The 20,739-nt window shown below is 39.7% G+C and overlaps 1 protein-coding gene across 3 annotated transcripts in view; it reads left to right on the top strand.

Moving 5' to 3' along the window:
* The window catches only part of LOC121371581 (leukocyte tyrosine kinase receptor-like), a 194,176-nt gene that overhangs the window by 41,986 nt on the left and 131,451 nt on the right, over positions 1–20,739 (top strand). For 2 of the 3 annotated variants that reach the window (XM_041497584.1, XM_041497583.1), the window contains exons 4-5: positions 8,343–8,474; positions 19,054–19,215. In XM_041497584.1, the coding sequence (XP_041353518.1) occupies positions 8,343–8,474; positions 19,054–19,215 (294 nt within the window). Of the gene's footprint in view, positions 1–4,228; positions 4,408–8,342; positions 8,475–19,053; positions 19,216–20,739 lie in introns of those variants that run through there. The other variant, XM_041497585.1, reaches the window with a different exon arrangement.

Genomic DNA, 20,739 nt, shown 5'->3' with positions numbered 1-20,739 from the left:
CATTTATGATTACATATTCCATTTTTATAATCATTCAGCAATAATTCATATATCAAGAATGATAACTTTGTGTGTTTTCCAGTTATTAGTTTAAACCAAAAAGTGATCATTCTTAATTTGACATCAAGGGAGACTGGGTAACGCCCCAGTTCTCCATATAACATATTCACAGGTGTTGGTTGACTTCTTAATTGACAACAGAAACTTCATGAATTTATTTTGTAATGTTTCTAAATAAGACAAGTTTTCAAAACCCCAAATCTCGCAACCATATAACAAAATAGGTTGTACCATACAATCAAACAATTTCAAAAGGACTTGTACAGATGGTCATACCGTCTTCCATGTTTTAAGATAAAATACATAGCTTTTTCGGCTTGTGAAAACAAAGCTTTTCTAGTATTAGTAAACTTGTTAGATTTATGAAAAATTATTCCAAGGTACTTGTAGATCTCTACATTCTCTAAAATTATGTTTCCTAAATTAAATAGTTTTTTATAGTCTCTCCCCCCCCCCCCCCCCCCCCTCCCAATAATTTTATTGTGGGGCCTTTCACATAGCTTACAAAGTAAAGACACTTCTGCACAAGAAGCACATTTAGCTTGCAAATCTGTGTGACAATACTACCAGAAACTGCGCCTAGGTGAGTTCGAGTTTGAGCATCTCTACAATGAGACGGTCAAAGAACCAACTCTCCCAAGATATTGAAAGCGACCAAAAAGGTATGATGATGGTCAGGATGCACACACATTTAACAGTCCCAAGCATCTGCATAAACAAGAGTACATCAGAAGGTTGGAACTTCTTATCAACCTGTTGGAGGCAAGATTTGATCAAAATTACTTTCACATAGTTTGTGACATGGAAAACATGCTCCTAGAAGCAGTTAACAGGACCTCCGCAGAAATCCCAGATTCAGTTAAGTTGTATACCAAAGACATTGACATGACTAAATTGGAAACCCAACTTAAGCTCCTTCCTCAATTCATTCAGGTGACTAATGAGGACATTAAACATGTGGGATCAATGAGAACAGTTGCCAGTGTATTGAATTCGAGCCAAGTGGGAAAGAAACTGTTCAGTGAAGTAACAACTCTTTTACAAATATATTTTACCATCCCTGTAACTACTGCTACAACAGAGAGTTCCTTTTCCTTATTGAGGAGATGCACAATGAGCCAGGATCGACTCAACAATCTCCTCATGATTCATGATCAAAAGATTATCACCGACTCCCTCTCTGTGGTAGCAGAGGAATTTACATCAGCAAATGAAAGGAGGATATCATTCTTTGGAAGCTTTAAGTGAGTTATTATTTATAGACGGGTTTATCACGGTGGCCGAGTGGTTTAGGTGCTGCATTGTCAAATGACATGGTATGCAGGTCAATTAATTATGACACGATGTGGTTTTAAATATTATATTTACTGGGTTGACGTAACTGCTGGTGGGCTATTAGTTCCTGGGTGTGTCATTAGGCTCGTTGCAATTTAAACAATTAATGCACTCTAATTAAAAAACTACACTACTTTCGAACTGAGTGTTTGATAGTACATAATATTGTCATCTACACTTAACAATTATTGTGCTTCCATTTTTTGTGAAAATGATAGCGGCTGATAGGTTAAGGCGCTGGACTGTGAAATGATATGCCTGTCAGTGCAGTGGATTCGACTATTATTGAGCCAGTGATGTCAAAATACTATGCAAGGCCACGTTTGAATCACGTGATGAGTCTGTCATGTGCACATTAGGTTGGTTACTCAAGTTTATATAATTAACGAGTTTTTTCTACAAATACAACAAACTTTCCCACGCACATTTCTTTAATGAATCATGTTCCAATACTTCCCAATACATTAGTTTTAAAAATAAATTCCAAGGAAAGGAAAGGAATATTTTATTTAACAAGCACTCGACTATAAATTACAGAGGAAAAAAATAGTCGAAACTCGGCAAGCTAATATTATTCTTGACTTGAGATTTATCACATGCTGGGCTGTAGGAAGAACTGTTTATAAAAAAGCTTAATTTGCTCTGGCATGCTGGTTGTGTTCAAGTTCCAGGAGCCAGAATAAATTAAATATGTCTTCATCTAATTACATCATGATCTATTATCATTAGCAGACGAAATAAAATTGTACTAAAACAAATAACTGCTATCATCTAAAAGCAAAATATTTAGCAAAAGTTGTTTCTGATTTTTAAGTGCATTCCAAAGTTTTCAGTGCGGTTTTCTCAGTTTGAAGTGGAAAGAAGACGACGGGTACTTAATACTCGATGGGTATGTACTAAATGATTACGGGTACGTAATACTCAACGAGTATGTACTAAACGATTACGGGTACATAATACTCGATGATGGATATGTAATACTTGATGATGGGTACGTAATAAACGATGATGGGTAGGCCTATGTAATACTCATTGACGGGTATGTAATACTTGATGACGGACATGTAATATATAGAGATTATTAAATGAGCTTGTGTGTCGTACTCGAGTGTCAGAATTTTTGTTGGCTATAAGCGTTAGATGAACTCCACACATATAGCCAACAATGGCACTGGTCAGTCAACTTAAAAAAGACAAACTCCATGGTTATACAGAAAGGAAAACCAAAACATGTAGCATTTCAGTACGGCATGGAACAAATCGAACAGACACACACATATATCTATTTGGGCTGTACCATTAACACCAATGGAAACTTGAGTACAACCAAAACAGATCTTGCAACTAAAGGACGTAAAACCCTATTCAGACTCCAAAAATCCTTTTCTGGATCACCTCCACCTCCCCAGATATATAACAAACTATTCGACACCCTAATCAAACCGATCCTTCTCTATAACTGTGAAATCTGGGGCATTGAACTAAATAATAAGATGAAAATACATGACCCTAATAAACTACTAGACATTTTAGAATCGGAACCATTCGAAAAAGTACATATAAAATTTTGCAAATTCAACTTACAGGTAGGAAGAAACACAACCAATATTGCATGTAAAAGTGAACTAGGCAGATACCCACTAATAAATGAAATAAATCAAAAAATTATAAGCTACTGGGCACATCTACAAAATCTACCTCAAGAACGCACACTTCTACATGATGCAGCTCAATACAGCAAGCTACTTGATAACAATAACAAAAACAGCTTTCACAACTACACAACAAACATGCTTAAGAAAAACTGCATCGACATAACAGCTATTGACACTACACCAAAAAACATGAAAACTCTCAACAAACTAGTAACTGAAAAACTACAACACAACTACAGGCAATACTTTAAACAAAAATTAAAAGACTCCGAAAAACTGTTATATTATAAACACATAGTACGACCATATCAACTTGCCCTATACCTCGAAATATTAAATAATTGTAACCTAAGAAGACATGTAACTAAACTTAGAATATGTGCACACCGCCTCGAAATCGAAAGAGGCAGGTATCACAATATTCTCAGAAAAGACCGACTCTGCAAGCTTTGCAAAGAGGCAATGGAAGATGAGGCACATTTTCTCGTGGACTGCAAACAGCTAGAAACGAACAGAAGAAAATATTTTATTACACTCGCACAAGAATTCCCAATATTCCAAACACTAAATAAATACGAAAAATGTTATTATATCATCAACTGCCCTAAAACACAACTCTTTACAGTCGCACAACTCTGCTCAGATTTGGACACAGCACGAACTAGCCTTCTAACTAGACCCCCTGCCACTTAATAATATTTATTTATTTTAATTAACCAAATATCGAAGAACAGACAAAAGACAATAGAACCTGTTACACTACATGTACTTTATTAAACAAGAGTTGTAGTTTAGTTTTGTTTATGTTAGCGTTTAATTTTATGTACTTTATTTTTGCTGGTCAACCAGACTATGTTTTTATTATACATATATGAACATGGAAATAAAGTTATTGTATTGTATTGTATTGTATTGTATTGTATTGCCCGAGCGAGAGCGAGGGTAATACATAAATCCTGACACGAGTTTCGTAAAATCAGTACGACTCACACACAAGTGAAATAATTTCTTTATTATCCATATTATTATTGCTGTTTTCTTTATGAATAACAAGACCCAACTCAAAACGTTTCAGCCACAACTAGAAGGAGACAACGAAATGACGTCATATTTCAACTGCCCAGTCTGACCTAGGACTGGAGAAGCAACGTCATGTTATGACGTCGCTTCACAAAATTATGACATTACACTTGTTATTACATGTGCGCTTTGTATGATTATTATTAACTCGGTTATGTTGAACCACATGGATAATAAGCGATGATGGGTACATAATACTCATTGACGTAATATAGGCCTACGTTGTGAATTGATGAGTTAATTCGTCCAAGGATGGTAGCTGCTGTTTTGGCTGCCGGTGGGTATATACTCCTCAAACAAGCCTGGTAAACGTGAAATCCTGGGTCCTAATAGGATTGAACATTCTAGACCATCACATATATGTAATATAGATTTGCTGAAGGTATTGTGACCGTCTGCCAATGATGGAATTGTGATAATTATAACTTACTTGTGACCATTTGTCCAGCACTTACGAACCCTACAGCTCTTTCCCTAGCAATATTGAATAATTATGGTGCTATCAAACTTAAAGCAGACAAAATATCCATGTTATTTTGAATTGCAGTCAGTTATAATTGTAGGGTTTTCCCCAGTAAATCTTCTTTTGCACAAACTCCTGCTCTGTCTGTAAGGACTGGTCAGTTTGAGCAAATCCAGTGTCTCCTGTCAGCACACTGATGCATAAGTTTCACATTGTGTTTCACACTGTGCTACACGCTCGGTTGTCGCTGATGGTATATATATATACTACTCAAAAGAATTTAAGGGTCAGACGATATTTTCGACATTATTTTCTGAATGTCAATTATATTAGCTAGACCATAATGTCACGCATGGTATTGTTCCATTTTGACGAAAGTGGGTCTAAGCAACCCATAAATGAATTAAAATCCACTGTCATTGACACTGTCGACTAGTTCTAATGGCGAAAACATGCTTACATTTGCACGTAAATTAGGGCGAAAGCGAAAGGTCTGCTAAGTGCCCATAACTTGCTTTTTCACAAAGCGCTTCATTTGCACGCTTTGCATGTGTATTCCATGTTCCCAATGCTGAATTTCCGTATAATTGGAGCTTGCGTTCGTGTACGGTGCACACTCCAAATTCGACAATGGTACGACGTCAACTGACTATCGAAGATCGAGGAAGGGCTATTGCTTGGCTTCAGGATGGCAATACGCAAAGAAATGTTGCTCTGAGACTTGGTGTCAGTCAGAGTGTCGTTGGCCGACTGTGGCAACGGTACCAAGCAACGAATTCTGTTCGAAATCGTCCACGTTCGGGAAGACCCCGAAGCACTACAAATAGAGAGGACCGCTACATCACCAATATGGCTCTACATCAACGCACAACCACTGCACGCCGATTACGTGACAATCTGCGGACTGCGACTGGAACTCGAGTGTCTGATCAAACCATACGCAATCATCTGAGAGCCAATAATCTACGCTGCCGTCGCCAGGCTGTTCGACCACCACTCCTACCACGTCACAGAACGGCCAGACGTCACTGGTGCACACTTCATCTGCGGTGGCAACGTGTTCAGTGGGGTCGAGTGATGTTCACTGATGAGTCCAGGTTTAGACTCCAGTTCAACGACGGTCGGGTTCGTGTCTACAGACGTCCTGGGGAGCGCTTCGCTGATGTTAACGTTAAACAACGTCACCGGTTCGGTGGTGGCAGCGTCGTGGTGTGGGGCGGCATCTCTATCCACCACAGGACCCCCCTCTATGTGGTGGATGGCAATCTGAATGGAATCCGCTATCTGAATGAGATTATCCGCCCGTTGGTTCTCCCAGGCCTTCAGCAGATTGGCGGCGGGGCAGTTCTGCAGGATGACAATGCCAGACCCCATCGCGCCAGGGTGGTAATGGACTTTCTCAGACAACAAGGTATCGCCAGGATGGATTGGCCAGCATATTCGCCTGACTTGGCCCCAATAGAGCACGCCTGGGACGAATTAGGCAGGAGAGTTCGGGATAACCATGCCCCTCCGGCCAACCTTCATGATCTGGGTCAACTTCTTATGGCAGAGTGGCAGGCCATTCCCCAAGAGTTCTTCAGACGTCTGATCAACAGCATGAGGCAACGATGTGTCAAGTGTATTCGCGCCAGGGGTGGATTCACACACTATTAAACGAATGTTCTAATGTGTAAAATCCATGTTTGACAACCTTCAACTTTGACAGCATGTCATGTGACTTTCTTGTATACAGTGACGTTTATTTGTGTTTTTTTGTAAATATGGAACAATAAATTAAATTTTTGGTGTAGTTTACATCATCAATCTAATACACTCTGAAACTTATTTGGTTATAAATTTTTGACCCCTAAATTCTTTTGAGTAGTATATATTTTCAGCACAGTTTCACTGGCGTAGGAAATGGGGGAGGGAGGGCATGTGCCCCACACATTTTTCAGATATTTTACTTTATATTTGCTTTATAATAGTGTGAAAGTGTGTAAATATAAAAGTGTCTCCCCCCCCCCCCCCCCCCCCCCCCCCCCCCCCCCCATCCCCCACTTTTTGGCACCTTCCTACTCCATTGGTTTGTATGTACATCATATAGACTAGCTGGAGTATTCTGCTGTTCGAGAGCTAGATGGACATTTGGAAAGTTATGATCCCTCTGTGTAGCTCTCGAAGGACCGAGTACTCGGACTACATATAGATCTAGACAAGGACATTATGCGTTTCTAATAGATTTCAGTATGGTTAATTCTCTCTTGTCTTTTTTATTGTTATGAAACAGTTTAAACCACACTTGTATACAGTTCATAAAAGATCATATGGAAGCTACCTAGTAGTGAGTATACCGTAGAAGTTATAAACTAACATACAGTCCAAGAGATTGATTGTATCAGAATGGTGTCTGCAAAGGACAGTTCAAGTTCAAAAGGAATCGAGTTCATGTTTGCATTTAATGCCCCCATACCGGCCTCGGTGGTGTCATGGTTAGGACATCGGTCAACATGCTGGTAGGTACTGGGTTCGGATCCCAGTCGAGGCATGAGATTTTTAATCCAGATACTGACTCCAAACCTTGAGTGAGTGCTCCGCAAGGCTCAATGGGTAGGTGTAAACCACTTGCACCGACCAGTGATCCATAACTGGTTCAGCAAAGGCCATGGTTTGTGCTATCCTGCCTGTGGGAAGTGCAAATAAAAGATCCCTTGCTGCTAATCAGAAAGAGTAGCCCATGAAGTGGCGACAGCGGGTTTCCTCTCAAAATCTGTGTGGTCCTTAATCATATGTCTGACGCTATATAACTGTAAATAAAATGTGTTGAGTGCATCATTAAATAAAACATTTCTTTCTTTAATGCCCCCATCTGCCAACTTTACCAAATATTCAAGGCTCGTATAGAGTGGATGCATGTGATGCGTGCGTCTGCAAAATGCTTATGGCCAGCTGCAATGAAATAATAGTATACAGTGTATATGCCAAAAACACAAGCCAGTGGCGGATCCAGAAAATCCATTTAGGGGGCCCCAATGACATGAGGTAGAACTTTGGGGGAGGTTTGGAGGGGGATCGTAATTTTTTTTTTTAAATTAATATATAATAAAATTATAGCTGTCTCAAAATTTAGGGGGGTGCAGGCGCCTGGGGTCACCCCTAGATCCACCTCTGCAAACCGCAGATGCAACAGTTGGACCGCATGCACGTGCCACATCTAGTCTACATTAGTCTTTATTTTAGACACTTTAATGTTACATGTAGGAAAATATATGATGGCACGGATGGTTCACCATTTAACCCAATCAGAAGGAATGTAGCCCAGTGGTAAAGCGTTTGCTTGATGCACGGTCAGTCTAGGATCGATCCCCATTGGTGCACCCACTGGGCTATTTCAGTGCTCCACAACTGGTGTAACAAAGGGCGTGGTATGTACTATCCTGTCTGTGGGATGGTGCATATAAAAGATCTCTTGATGCTAATCGACAAGAGTAGCCGATGAAGTGGCGACAGCGGGTTTCCTCTCTCAATATCTGTGTGGTCCTTAACCATATGTCTGACGCCATATAACCATAAACGAGTGTGTCGTTAAATAAAACATTTCCTTCCACTAACCAGTTATTTTTATACCTACATCAAGCTCTATAATGCAGAGTGAAACCGGAAAAGACAGCTTATGGATGGGTGCAGTCCAGCAAGAAGGCTGGGGTTGAATGTATTCCCAGTTTTTACCAACTGTGATGTGTAGAATTTGTGTTTGTCTCTTACAGATAGGCCTGACGATGGTTCGTGCATGGCTGACGAGTTCCAGTGTTCGAGTTCACGGTGTATCAGTCGAGACCACGTCTGCAACATTGAACACGACTGTTCTTGTGATGAAGATGAACGCTTATTGGAATGTGGTTAGTGCACCTTTGAAATGCTCAGTAGTGCCATCTGTTGACTCCGATAGTTCACCTGATAGAACAAAAACAGTACTCTCCATTCTTCTATTACGCGTGTGTGCAAAAGGGGGTTGGGGCTTGAAACCTCCCTGCACTAAGAAAAACGAGTTCTAATATATTTTACAGGGGTGCATAACCCAATCTCTAAAAACTTTAAACTTCACAATCTAGACCCCTAGCCCGAGTACTCGGACTGTAAGAGAGCTAGACAGACATTTGGGAGGTTATAAGCTCTCACTTCTCACCGTATAACCTTCCAAATGTCCGTCTAGCTCTCTTACAGTCCGAGTACTCGGGCTATCTAGACCCCCTAGACTCTCTCACCTCTCACCGTATAACCTTCCAAATGTCCATCTAGCTCTCTTACAATCAGAGTACTCAGGCTATCTAGACCCCCATCTCTGCACGATTTCCTGCACGCACCTGCCTATACATTTCTGTATGAATTTTTAATACAGGACTTTCTTCGTGTTCGTTAATGATCACTGCTCACACTTTCAACTTTTCTGTCGCCCCATTTGTCATAATAGTGTTGTTTTTACTGACATGTTCAATACGGTTTTTTTGTCTTCTAAACCCCTTAGTTGAAATTAGTTTCCTTGACATTTCCGTTTACGGCACCTTTTATGACCAATGTCAGTATTGAAGCAGACACGGTGATGTAGAATCTGACGATGTGATTACCAACTGACACCCATTACTAGTGTGATAAATGTGATTCTGTGCATCGGCTGCCACTGTGACTATATTTCTTTACAGATTACACTAATGATGTCGCTTCATAGCCAACAAAACAAGAATATTGCGGAAGTGAAAGAATTTTACAAAATTGATTATGATTGTTGCAGGGAGAGACAGTGTAATGATCATCCAGACAGTAAAATGAAAAAAAATTGTTTTATTTGTACTAAAATAAATTCTTCATATCCTCCAAAGTCATAACGTTTTTTTTAATACTGGATAATACTGTCCTAAAGTTAAAACTAGTAGCCATAATTGCTTTAAAAAAGTAAAGTTTGTTTTATTTAACGACGCCACTAGAGCACATTGATTTTTTATCTTATCATCGCTATTGGACGTCAAACATATGGTCATTCTGACACTGGTTTTTTTAGAGGAAACCCGCTGTCACCACATAGGCTACTCTTTTACGACAGGCAGTAAGGGATCTTTTATTTGCGCTTCCCACAGGCAGGATAATTGCTTTAATGTTTAATATGTAGGCTATTACCATTGGTGTCAGAACATGCTAGCAAACAGTGGGGATCAGTAACATATTAGTTTGCCTTCCAGAAGGATGGGGTGGGAAGGGTTCGAGGTATGTCATCAAAACGTTTGAAGGACCAGTGCCCTCACTCCACCCCTTTCTCACACCTTTTCAACATCTTACATTTTAGGAATTACATGTTATTTGTTGGAGACAGTTTTTTGCAGACATTCTTATAATTAATAAAATCTGTAAGCGCAACTTACAAATAAAGATGTAGAAATAACAAATTTTCAACTAAAGTAATACTGGGTTAAAATATGTTTTTTGGTGTGGGGGGTTTTGGGGGTTTGGGTTTGGGTTTTGTTTGTTTCTTTTTTTCCTTTTTTTTTTTGGTTTTTAAACAGAAAATCATGCCTCCCTTCTGTTTATGTTGAACCTTGATTCACCCCTGTATAATCGAATATCATTTAGAACATATTAGCTTAAACATGTTTCAAACAAGAAAGTTCGTGTCATTAGTACAATAATGATGGCAGATAATTTAGCAGGGTACTTATCTTGAGAGATGGCTTCATTATGAAGAGGAGGTTTCTAAGAAAGTAGGAGGTGATCAGATACTAGAAGAAATACATGTATTTATGGTTTGCTTTCATATCTAAATTAAATACTGCAGTTATGTGTACAAGATTGATTTTTTTCAAATCGTAAACAAATCCGTACACCTATGATGTTCTGACTGGTCAAACATATTGATTTCTTGTTCATAATTTCCTTATAAAGTCAGTGACTCCAGTCTCCAAGGAAAGAGTCTTTATCTGATTAAAACAAATGTCATTTCGAGATAAACAAAGATCATGATGATAAAAAACAGCACACCAGACTTGACAAAATTGATAATTTAAGCAGGAAGTCAGGCCAAACAAAATTATGGTTGTGGATCTGATTACCCGACCATGCCTAGAAAAACTGCAACCCTAATGATTTTAAAGAAAATCACACACAAAAAAAAAAATTGCTGACTGACCAAGTCTAAATTGATATCGCCAACAAGCAGATTTAAAAAAAAAAAAACTTTTGTGCAATATTCAATTGAGAATTAAATTGCATTTTGTTTGCTCTCTTGCAACATATATCTTACTATAAAATATTTCAGTCTTTAAAAGAAAGTTATACAATGCCTACCTACCCAAACTAATTTGCCAATAAAAACAAAAACAAACTGAACCTACTTACCTACCCTAATTTGTGTGGCTTATGTAATCAGAACCACACATACTGTTCCTTTTGGCTGTATAATAAGTACATATAATATGTAATTTAAGGGCAAAAACCAGTAATAGCCTAACATCTGCTTTATAATTAGAGTCAGCACCTTTAACTGACGTTCGCTTGATGAGCGATCGGTCTAGGATCGATCCCCATCAGGGGACCCATTGGGCTATTTCTCGTTCCAGCCAGTGCTCCACAACTGGTGTAACAAAGACCATGGTATATACTACCCTGTCTGTGGGATGGTGCATATAAAAGATCCCTTGTTGCTCATGAAGTGGTGACAGCGTGTTTCCTCTCTCAATATCTGTGTGGTTCTTAACCATATGTCTGACACCATATAACCGTAAATAAAATGTGTTGAGTGCGTCGTTAAATAAAAAATTTCCTTCATTCCTTCCTTTAACTGACAGTTATTTGTATTGTATGTTGGTCCCATTTGTGATGGATGCTACTAACCAGCACACACAAAACAACATTATAAGAGTACATAAAACATGTGGTAAGCAGGACATGTATTATAACCAGCACACACAAAACAACATTATAAGAGTACATAAAACATGTGGTAAGCAGGACATGTATTATTACTGTAATGATATGCATGGTGCAGGAGTGTCAAGTGATGTTTGGTGGTTTTCGTTATGCTTGTTTCTCAGTGTATTCATGGCAGTTGTTTTCGTTATGCTTGTTTCTCAGTGTATTCATGGCAGTTGTTTTCGTTATGCTTGTTTCTCAGTGTATTCATGGCAGTTGTTTTCGTTATGCTTGTTTCTCAGTGTATTCATGACAGTTGTTTCTCAGTGTATTCATGGCAGTTGTTTCTCAGTGTATTCATGGCAGTTGTGTTCGTTATGCTTGTTTCTCAGTGTATTCATGGCAGTTGTTTTCGTTATGCTTGTTTCTCAGTGTATTCATGGCAGTTGTTTTCGTTATGCTTGTTTCTCAGTGTATTCATGGCAGTGGTTTTCGTTATGTTTGTTTCTCAGTGTATTCATGGCAGTGGTTTTCGTTATGCTTGTTTCTCAGTGTATTCATGGCAGTTGTTTCTCAGTGTATTCATGGCAGTTGTTTTCGTTATGCTTGTTTCTCAGTGTATTCATGGCAGTTGTTTTCGTTATGCTTGTTTCTCAGTGTATTCATGGCAGTTGTTTTCGTTATGCTTGTTTCTCAGTGTATTCATGGCAGTGGTTTTCGTTATGTTTGTTTCTCAGTGTATTCATGGCAGTGGTTTTCGTTATGCTTGTTTCTCAGTGTATTCATGGCAGTTGTTTCTCAGTGTATTCATGGCAGTTGTTTCTCAGTGTATTCATGGCAGTTGTGTTCGTTATGCTTGTTTCTCAGTGTATTCATGGCAGTTGTTTCTCAGTGTATTCATGGCAGTTGTTTCTCAGTGTATTCATGGCAGTTGTTTCTCAGTGTATTCATGGCAATTGTTTTCGTTATGCTTGTTTCTCAGTGTATTCATGGCAGTTGTTTCTCAGTGTATTCATGGCAGTTGTTTCTCAGTGTATTCATGGCAGTTGTTTCTCAGTGTATTCATGGCAGTTGTTTCTCAGTGTATTCATGGCAGTTGTTTCTCAGTGTATTCATGGCAGTTGTTTTCACATTTCACACTTGCTCTGGATTTCGTTTTTTTTTAAATATTAATTACTATTTGGTTAATTATTTCGATGATATGGAAAATGAACCAAACAAATGCACCTCCATCTGTAAATAAAGTTTAAAAGTGTTTTGTTTAACGAGGCAACTTGAGCACATTGATTCATTAATCATCAGCATGAAAAATTCCAACATGAGGATGGGTCTTTTATTCACAAAAAAACACATACCGGGATTTCCCGTATTTAACCCCACTCGAAATAAAGCCCATGGGCTTCAATTCAGACAATATTTTCCAATAGGAATCTCCCATAGGTTACAAAAATAATATTGTATTTACTACTAGTATTAAATATAGGAGAAACTTTGTAACAATAAAATTAATGCACTAGAGTTAAAGATGCATTATCATAGTTGTAAATGTCGTATTTCGTCATCTTTACATTTGACTGCGATTAAAATAATAATAATAATAATACACTTATAATAATAATAATAAAAAGAAACACCTTCAAATTAATCGATATTATAAATAATAGTTACATAATTAAATAACTCGTTAATATGAAAATTGTAAGCCCTAATATGCTGGCACTCACTTCGCCAAGAATCCTTAGCTATTTAAGCAGTACTTAAAATAACATTACCCCAAATGAACAGTTATATTGATAGGTGTCGGAAGCATCCCCTTTTTCCTTTCCTCGACTACGAAACTGGTGTGGCTAGAATGCATGCATGCATTGCCCTATCAATATTAAAAGTCGAATTAATAACTGCCACCTCCTCTGATATTGAAATATGTTTTGCATGTGACTACGGTTGTTATGGATCGGTAATTATGTATTCCTTTGGTATCCTAACTTGCACATTTTGTCTTTATTATAGTATAATGTTTTGGGGTTTTTTTAACGTCTTAATTTAATCCCTGGGCCTAATTTCAGATAAAACTTTACTTTGTCCAAGGTGGTACATCTATTTCCCATATTTAAGCCCCGGTACATGTATACTAGTTTAACTATATATAGCTATATAAAATAAACCTTTATAAAAACAAGAGTAACAGAAATACTATTAATGTCTGACTTAGTATGCTGGGGTGGGGTATAGTCCAGTGGTAAAGCACTCACCTGATGTGACTTAGTATGCAGGGGTGGGGTATAGTCCAGTGGTAAAGCACTCACCTGATGTGACTTAGTATGCTGGGGTGGGGTATAGTCCAGTGGTAAAGCACTCACCTGATGTGACTTAGTATGCAGGGGTGGGGTATAGTCCAGTGGTAAAGCACTCACCTGATGTGACTTAGTATGCAGGGGTGGGGTATAGTCCAGTGGTAAAGCACTCATCTGATGTGACTTAGTATGCTGGGGTGGGGTATAGTCCAGTGGTAAAGCACTCACCTGATGTGACTTAGTATGCTGGGGTGGGGTATAGTCCAGTGGTAAAGCACTCACCTGATGTGACTTGTATGCTGGGGTGGGGTATAGTCCAGTGGTAACGCACTCACCTGATGTGACTTAGTATGCTGGGGTGGGGTATAGTCCAGTGGTAAAGCACTCACCTGATGTGACTTAGTATGCTGGGGTGGGGTATAGTCCAGTGGTAAAGCACTCACCTGATGTGACTTAGTATGCAGGGCTGGGGTATAGTCCAGTGGTAAAGCACTCACCTGATGTGACTTAGTATGCTGGGGTGGGGTATAGTCCAGTGGTAAAGCACTCACCTGATGTGACTTAGTATGCTGGGGTGGGGTATAGTCCAGTGGTAAAGCACTCACCTGATGTGACTTAGTATGCTGGGGTGGGGTATAGTCCAGTGGTAACGCACTCACCTGATGTGACTTAGTATGCTGGGGTGGGGTATAGTCCAGTGGTAAAGCACTCACCTGATGTGACTTAGTATGCTGGGGTGGGGTATAGTCCAGTGGTAAAGCACTCACCTGATGTGACTTAGTATGCAGGGCTGGGGTATAGTCCAGTGGTAAAGCACTCACCTGATGTGACTTAGTATGCAGGGCTGGGTTATAGTCCAGTGGTAAAGCACTCACCTGATGTGACTTAGTATGCTGGGGTGGGGTATAGTCCAGTGGTAACGCACTCACCTGATGTGACTTAGTATGCTGGGGTGGGGTATAGTCCAGTGGTAAAGCACTCACCTGATGTGACTTAGTATGCTGGGGTGGGGTATAGTCCAGTGGTAAAGCACTCACCTGATGTGACTTAGTATGCAGGGCTGGGGTATAGTCCAGTGGTAAAGCACTCACCTGATGTGACTTAGTATGCTGGGGTGGGGTATAGTCCAGTGGTAAAGCACTCACCTGATGTGACTTAGTATGCTGGGGTGGGGTATAGTCCAGTGGTAACGCACTCACCTGATGTGACTTAGTATGCTGGGGTGGGGTATAGTCCAGTGGTAAAGCACTCACCTGATGTGACTTAGTATGCTGGGGTGGGGTATAGTCCAGTGGTAAAGCACTCACCTGATGTGACTTAGTATGCAGGGCTGGGGTATAGTCCAGTGGTAAAGCACTCACCTGATGTGACTTAGTATGCAGGGCTGGGTTATAGTCCAGTGGTAAAGCACTCACCTGATGTGACTTAGTATGCTGGGGTGGGGTATAGTCCAGTGGTAACGCACTCACCTGATGTGACTTAGTATGCTGGGGTGGGGTATAGTCCAGTGGTAAAGCACTCACCTGATGTGACTTAGTATGCTGGGGTGGGGTATAGTCCAGTGGTAAAGCACTCACCTGATGTGACTTAGTATGCAGGGCTGGGGTATAGTCCAGTGGTAAAGCACTCACCTGATGTGACTTAGTATGCTGGGGTGGGGTATAGTCCAGTGGTAACGCACTCACCTGATGTGACTTAGTATGCAGGGCTGGGGTATAGTCCAGTGGTAACGCACTCACCTGATGTGACTTAGTATGCTGGGGTGGGGTATAGTCCAGTGGTAAAGCACTCACCTGATGTGACTTAGTATGCTGGGGTGGGGTATAGTCCAGTGGTAAAGCACTCACCTGATGTGACTTAGTATGCTGGGGTGGGGTATAGTCCAGTGGTAAAGCACTCACCTGATGTGACTTAGTATGCAGGGCTGGGGTATAGTCCAGTGGTAACGCACTCACCTGATGTGACTTAGTATGCTGGGGTGGGGTTTAGTCCAGTGGTAACGCACTCACCTGATGTGACTTAGTATGCTGGGGTGGGGTATAGTCCAGTGGTAACGCACTCACCTGATGTGACTTAGTATGCTGGGGTGGGGTATAGTCCAGTGGTAAAGCACTCACCTGATGTGACTTAGTATGCTGGGGTGGGGTATAGTCCAGTGGTAAAGCACTCACCTGATGTGACTTAGTATGCTGGGGTGGGGTATAGTCCAGTGGTAAAGCACTCACCTGATGTGACTTAGTATGCTGGGGTGGGGTATAGTCCAGTGGTAAAGCACTCACCTGATGTGACTTAGTATGCAGGGCTGGGGTATAGTCCAGTGGTAAAGCACTCACCTCATGTGACTTAGTATGCTGGGGTGGGGTATAGTCCAGTGGTAATGCACTCACCTGATGTGACTTAGTATGCTGGGGTGGGGTATAGTCCAGTGGTAAAGCACTCACCTGATGTGACTTAGTATGCTGGGGTGGGGTATAGTCCAGTGGTAAAGCACTCACCTGATGTGACTTAGTATGCTGGGGTGGGGTATAGTCCAGTGGTAAAGCACTCACCTGATGTGACTTAGTATGCTGGGGTGGGGTATAGTCCAGTGGTAACGCACTCACCTGATGTGACTTAGTATGCTGGGGTGGGGTATAGTCCAGTGGTAAAGCACTCACCTGATGTGACTTAGTATGCTGCGCTAGGATATACTCCAGTGGTAAAGCACTCACCTGATGTGACTTAGTATGCTGGGGTGGGGTATAGTCCAGTGGTAAAGCACTCACCTGATGTGACTTAGTATGCTGGGGTGGGGTATAGTCCAGTGGTAAAGCACTCACCTGATGTGACTTAGTATGCAGGGCTGGGGTATAGTCCAGTGGTAACGCACTCACCTGATGTGACTTAGTATGCTGGGGTGGGGTATAGTCCAGTGGTAAAGCACTCACCTGATGTGACTTAGTATGCTGCGCTAGGGTATAGTCCAGTGGTAAAGCACTCACCTGATGTGACTTAGTATGCTGGGGTGGGGTATAGTCCAGTGGTAAAGCACTCACCTGATGTGACTTAGTATGCTGGGGTGGGGTATAGTCCAGTGGTAAAGCACTCACCTGATGTGACTTAGTATGCAGGGCTGGGGTATAGTCCAGTGGTAAAGCACTCACCTGATGTGACTTAGTATGCAGGGCTGGGGTATAGTCCAGTGGTAAAGCACTCACCTGATGTGACTTAGTATGCTGGGGTGGGGTATAGTCCAGTGGTAAAGCACTCACCTGATGTGACTTAGTATGCTGGGCTGGGGTATAGTCCAGTGGTAACGCACTCACCTGATGTGCAGTCAGTGAGCCCATTGGGCTATTTCTCATTCCACCCAAGTCAGCACAACAAGTATATCAAAGGTCGTGGTATGTGCTATCTTGTCTGAATAATGGTGCATATAAAAGATCCTTTGCTACTAACACATCCAATAGCCGATGATTAATAAATCAATGTGCTCTAGTGGTGTCGTTAAACTTTTACTTAGTAAGTTACAAATGCATTAGGTCAAATTATTGTGGTTTATAAAAACCTTTAATTTAGACTCTATTTGGTGTTACAGCCAAGCACTTCAGGTGAGTGTTCCATTGAGTGAGTTAGATCCTGCATTTTAGTTCCTACGGGGGAATACGGGCAAATACATTGATTTCCAACAATTCACAGATGTGACTGTAGTTGTGACTCTGGAGTGGAAAACTATTTATCATCCATTAAAGGATTTTGTAGGAGATATCGCTGGCACCATAATTTGCTATATTTCCTGCGATATTCTGCTAGGCGATATCCCTTCTTTTGTTATGTTACTGTATGTTTCAGTGCTAAATCTATCATTAGTGATGTAGGAGATATTGCTGGCACTATAATTTGCCATATATCCTGTGATATTCTCCCAGGATATATTGCTTCTTTTTGTTATGTCACTGTGTATGTTTCAGTGCTAAATTTATCATTAGTGACGTAGGAGATATCGCTTGCACTATAATTTGCGATATCTCCTGCGATATTCTCCTAGGCGATATCCCTTCTTTCATTATGTCACTGTATGTTTCAGCACTAAATTTATCATTAGTGACGTAGAAAATATCGCTGGTACTATAGTTTGCGATATATCCTGCCATATTCTCTTAGGAGATATTGCTTCTTTTTGTTACGTCACTGTGTATGTTTCAGCGCTAAATTTATCATTAGTGACGTAGAAGATATCGCTGGTACTATAGTTTGCGATATATCCTGCAATATTCTCCTAGGAGATATCACTTCTTTTGTTACGTCATTGTGTATGTTTCAGCGTTAAACCTGTCATTAGTGAAGTCATGCCAGTCGTTCTGCTAATTAAATAGTCTACTGCTGCCAAATAAAGTGACATCAACCCACATTACTGACATTGTTTACAATTGTCGCAAATGAAAAGAATGATAATGGATGATAAAAAGAATACCCCCACATGTCTTGTGATATTTTAATTTATCAGCACTCATTGATAAAAGTATAAACTTCCTCAGCAAGCCTTGGATTTTATACTTTTATCAGCTCGTGCTGATAAATGATGATATCACAAGACACTCGGGGAGTATCCTCTGTTACCCAGCAGGTGCTGTCAACCCCTGCAATTAAAAATGCATGGAAAACCAATTGAATATAGTCCACAGCAACAAAAAAGTGCCATGAAGAATTCAAATTAAATAGGCAAAGGAAATGTGATTGGATTTTGACTGACTCGTCTTCAAAGATGTCTATTAAACCAGTATTTTCCCATTTGCTTATAAGCAAAGAGAAATACAAGTCATATATTAAAAGGTTAAATGGAATCTACTGTTCTTGTTCAAATAATCTTTGAACAATTAATATCTGTTTGTTTGTTTTTTTAATTCCATTTTCCTCAAAAGCTCTAAAAATTAGTTAGGCAATTACGCTAAGAGGCTGACAATATCTGTGTGATGTCTTAACAAAACCATTTTACATATGTATAGTGCTTTTAATAAAAATAATTTAAAACTGTAAAAAGGCAAAAAACTACAATTTTGTTTTCAAATGCCATTTTAAAGTTATCTATAGTCCATCCATCCCATCATTATATAAAAATGTTTTTTTGTAAATAATTTCAGTTTGGTGTATTGGAAATAACCCCAAAATACTATTATTCTGCCTAATTTAAAAAACAAACGGCTCAGAAATAAATAACATAGCATGAAAAAAGGTGTTTCCTGTGTGATAGACTATAGTTTAGTTTTTATAACTGTTGTTTGTTTCTTTTTACATTTCTCACCAACAGAGCAGATCCCCTATTACGGGAGATGTACTTTTGAAAACTGTGATTTTGAGAGCGCTGACTGTGGGTGGTACAATGTTCAGGATGATGATTTTGATTGGTTGTTGCAAAACTACACACATCCCTTCTTTGGAAAGCAGGATCACACTCGAGATGATGGTAGAGGTAAAATTTTAGTTTTTTAATACTAGCCGTAAATTAGACATAAGTCAGCTTCACAAACAGTGTGTGAAGCATCTTACAAAATACCTAGGCTAAACATTCTAAACTTTATTTGAAAACAGATATGACATTGTTATTAATACAAGACATGATTTTGGGTCTTTTTCAGAATGTCAGATTCACTACACAGCTGTAGATGTTAATAACAAGACATCATTCTGGGTCTTTTTAGAATGTCAGTGATTCACTACACAGCTGTAGATGTTAATAACAGGACATCATATTGGGTTGGGGGTGAGACGTACCCAGTGGTAAAGCGCTCACTTGATACACGGTCGGTTTGGGATCGATCCCTGTCAGTGGGCCCATTGGGCTATTTCTCGCTTCAGCCAATGCACCACGACTGATACATCAAAGGCTGTGGTATGTGCTATCCTGTCTATGGGATGGTGCATATAAAAGATCCTTTGCTGCTAATCGAAAAGAGCAGCCCATGAAGTGGCGACAGTGGGTTTCCTCTCTCTATATCTATGTGGTCCTTAACCATAAGTTTGACGCCATATAACCGTAAATAAAATGTGTTCGGTGCGTCGTTAAATAAAACATTTCCTTCATTCATTCATTTTGGGTCTCTTTTAGTATGTCAGTGTCACTACACAGCTGCAGATGTTAATAACAAGACGTCATTTTGGGTCTTTTTTAGTATGTCAGTGTCACTACACAGCTGTAGATGTTAATACAAGACATTATTCTGGGTCTTTTTTAGTAATTCAGTGTCACTACACAGCTGTAGATGTTAATAACAAGATGTCATTTTGGGTCTTTTTTAGTATGTCAGTGATTCACTACACAGCTGTAGATGTTAATAACAGGACATCATTTTGGGTCTTTTTTAGTATGTCAGTGTCACTACACAGCTGTAGATGTTAATAACAAGACATCATTCTGGGTCTTTTTTAGTATGTCAGTGATTCACTAAACAGCTGTAGATGTTAATAACAAAACATCATTCTGGGTCTTTTTTAGTATGTCAGTGATTCACTACACAGCTGTAGATGTTAATAACAAGACATCATTTTGGGTCTTTTTAGTATGTCAGTGATTCACTACACAGCTGTAGATGTTAATAACAAAGACATCATTCTGGGTCTTTTTTAGTATGTCAGTGATTCACTACACAGCTGTAGATGTTAATAACAAGACATCATTTTGGGTCTTTTTTAGTATGACAGTGATTCACTACACAGCTGTAGATGTTAATAACAAGACATCATTTTAGGTCTTTTTAGTATGTCAGTGATTCACTACACAGCTGTAGATGTTAATAACAAGACATCATTTTGGGTCTTTTTAGTATGTCAGTGATTCACTACACAGCTGTAGATGTTAATAACAAGACATTATTCTGGGTCTTTTTAGTATGTCAGTGATTCACTACACAGCTGTAGATGTTAATAACAGGACATCATTCTGGGTCTTTTTAGTATGTCAGTGTCACTACACAGCTGTAGATGTTAATAACAGGAC

Source organism: Gigantopelta aegis, chromosome 4 (assembly GCF_016097555.1).
Source record: "Gigantopelta aegis isolate Gae_Host chromosome 4, Gae_host_genome, whole genome shotgun sequence".
NCBI lineage: Eukaryota > Metazoa > Mollusca > Gastropoda > Neomphalida > Peltospiridae > Gigantopelta > Gigantopelta aegis.
Note: the sequence above shows the minus strand (reverse complement) of the source record. Positions and strands in the feature narration are given on the sequence as shown.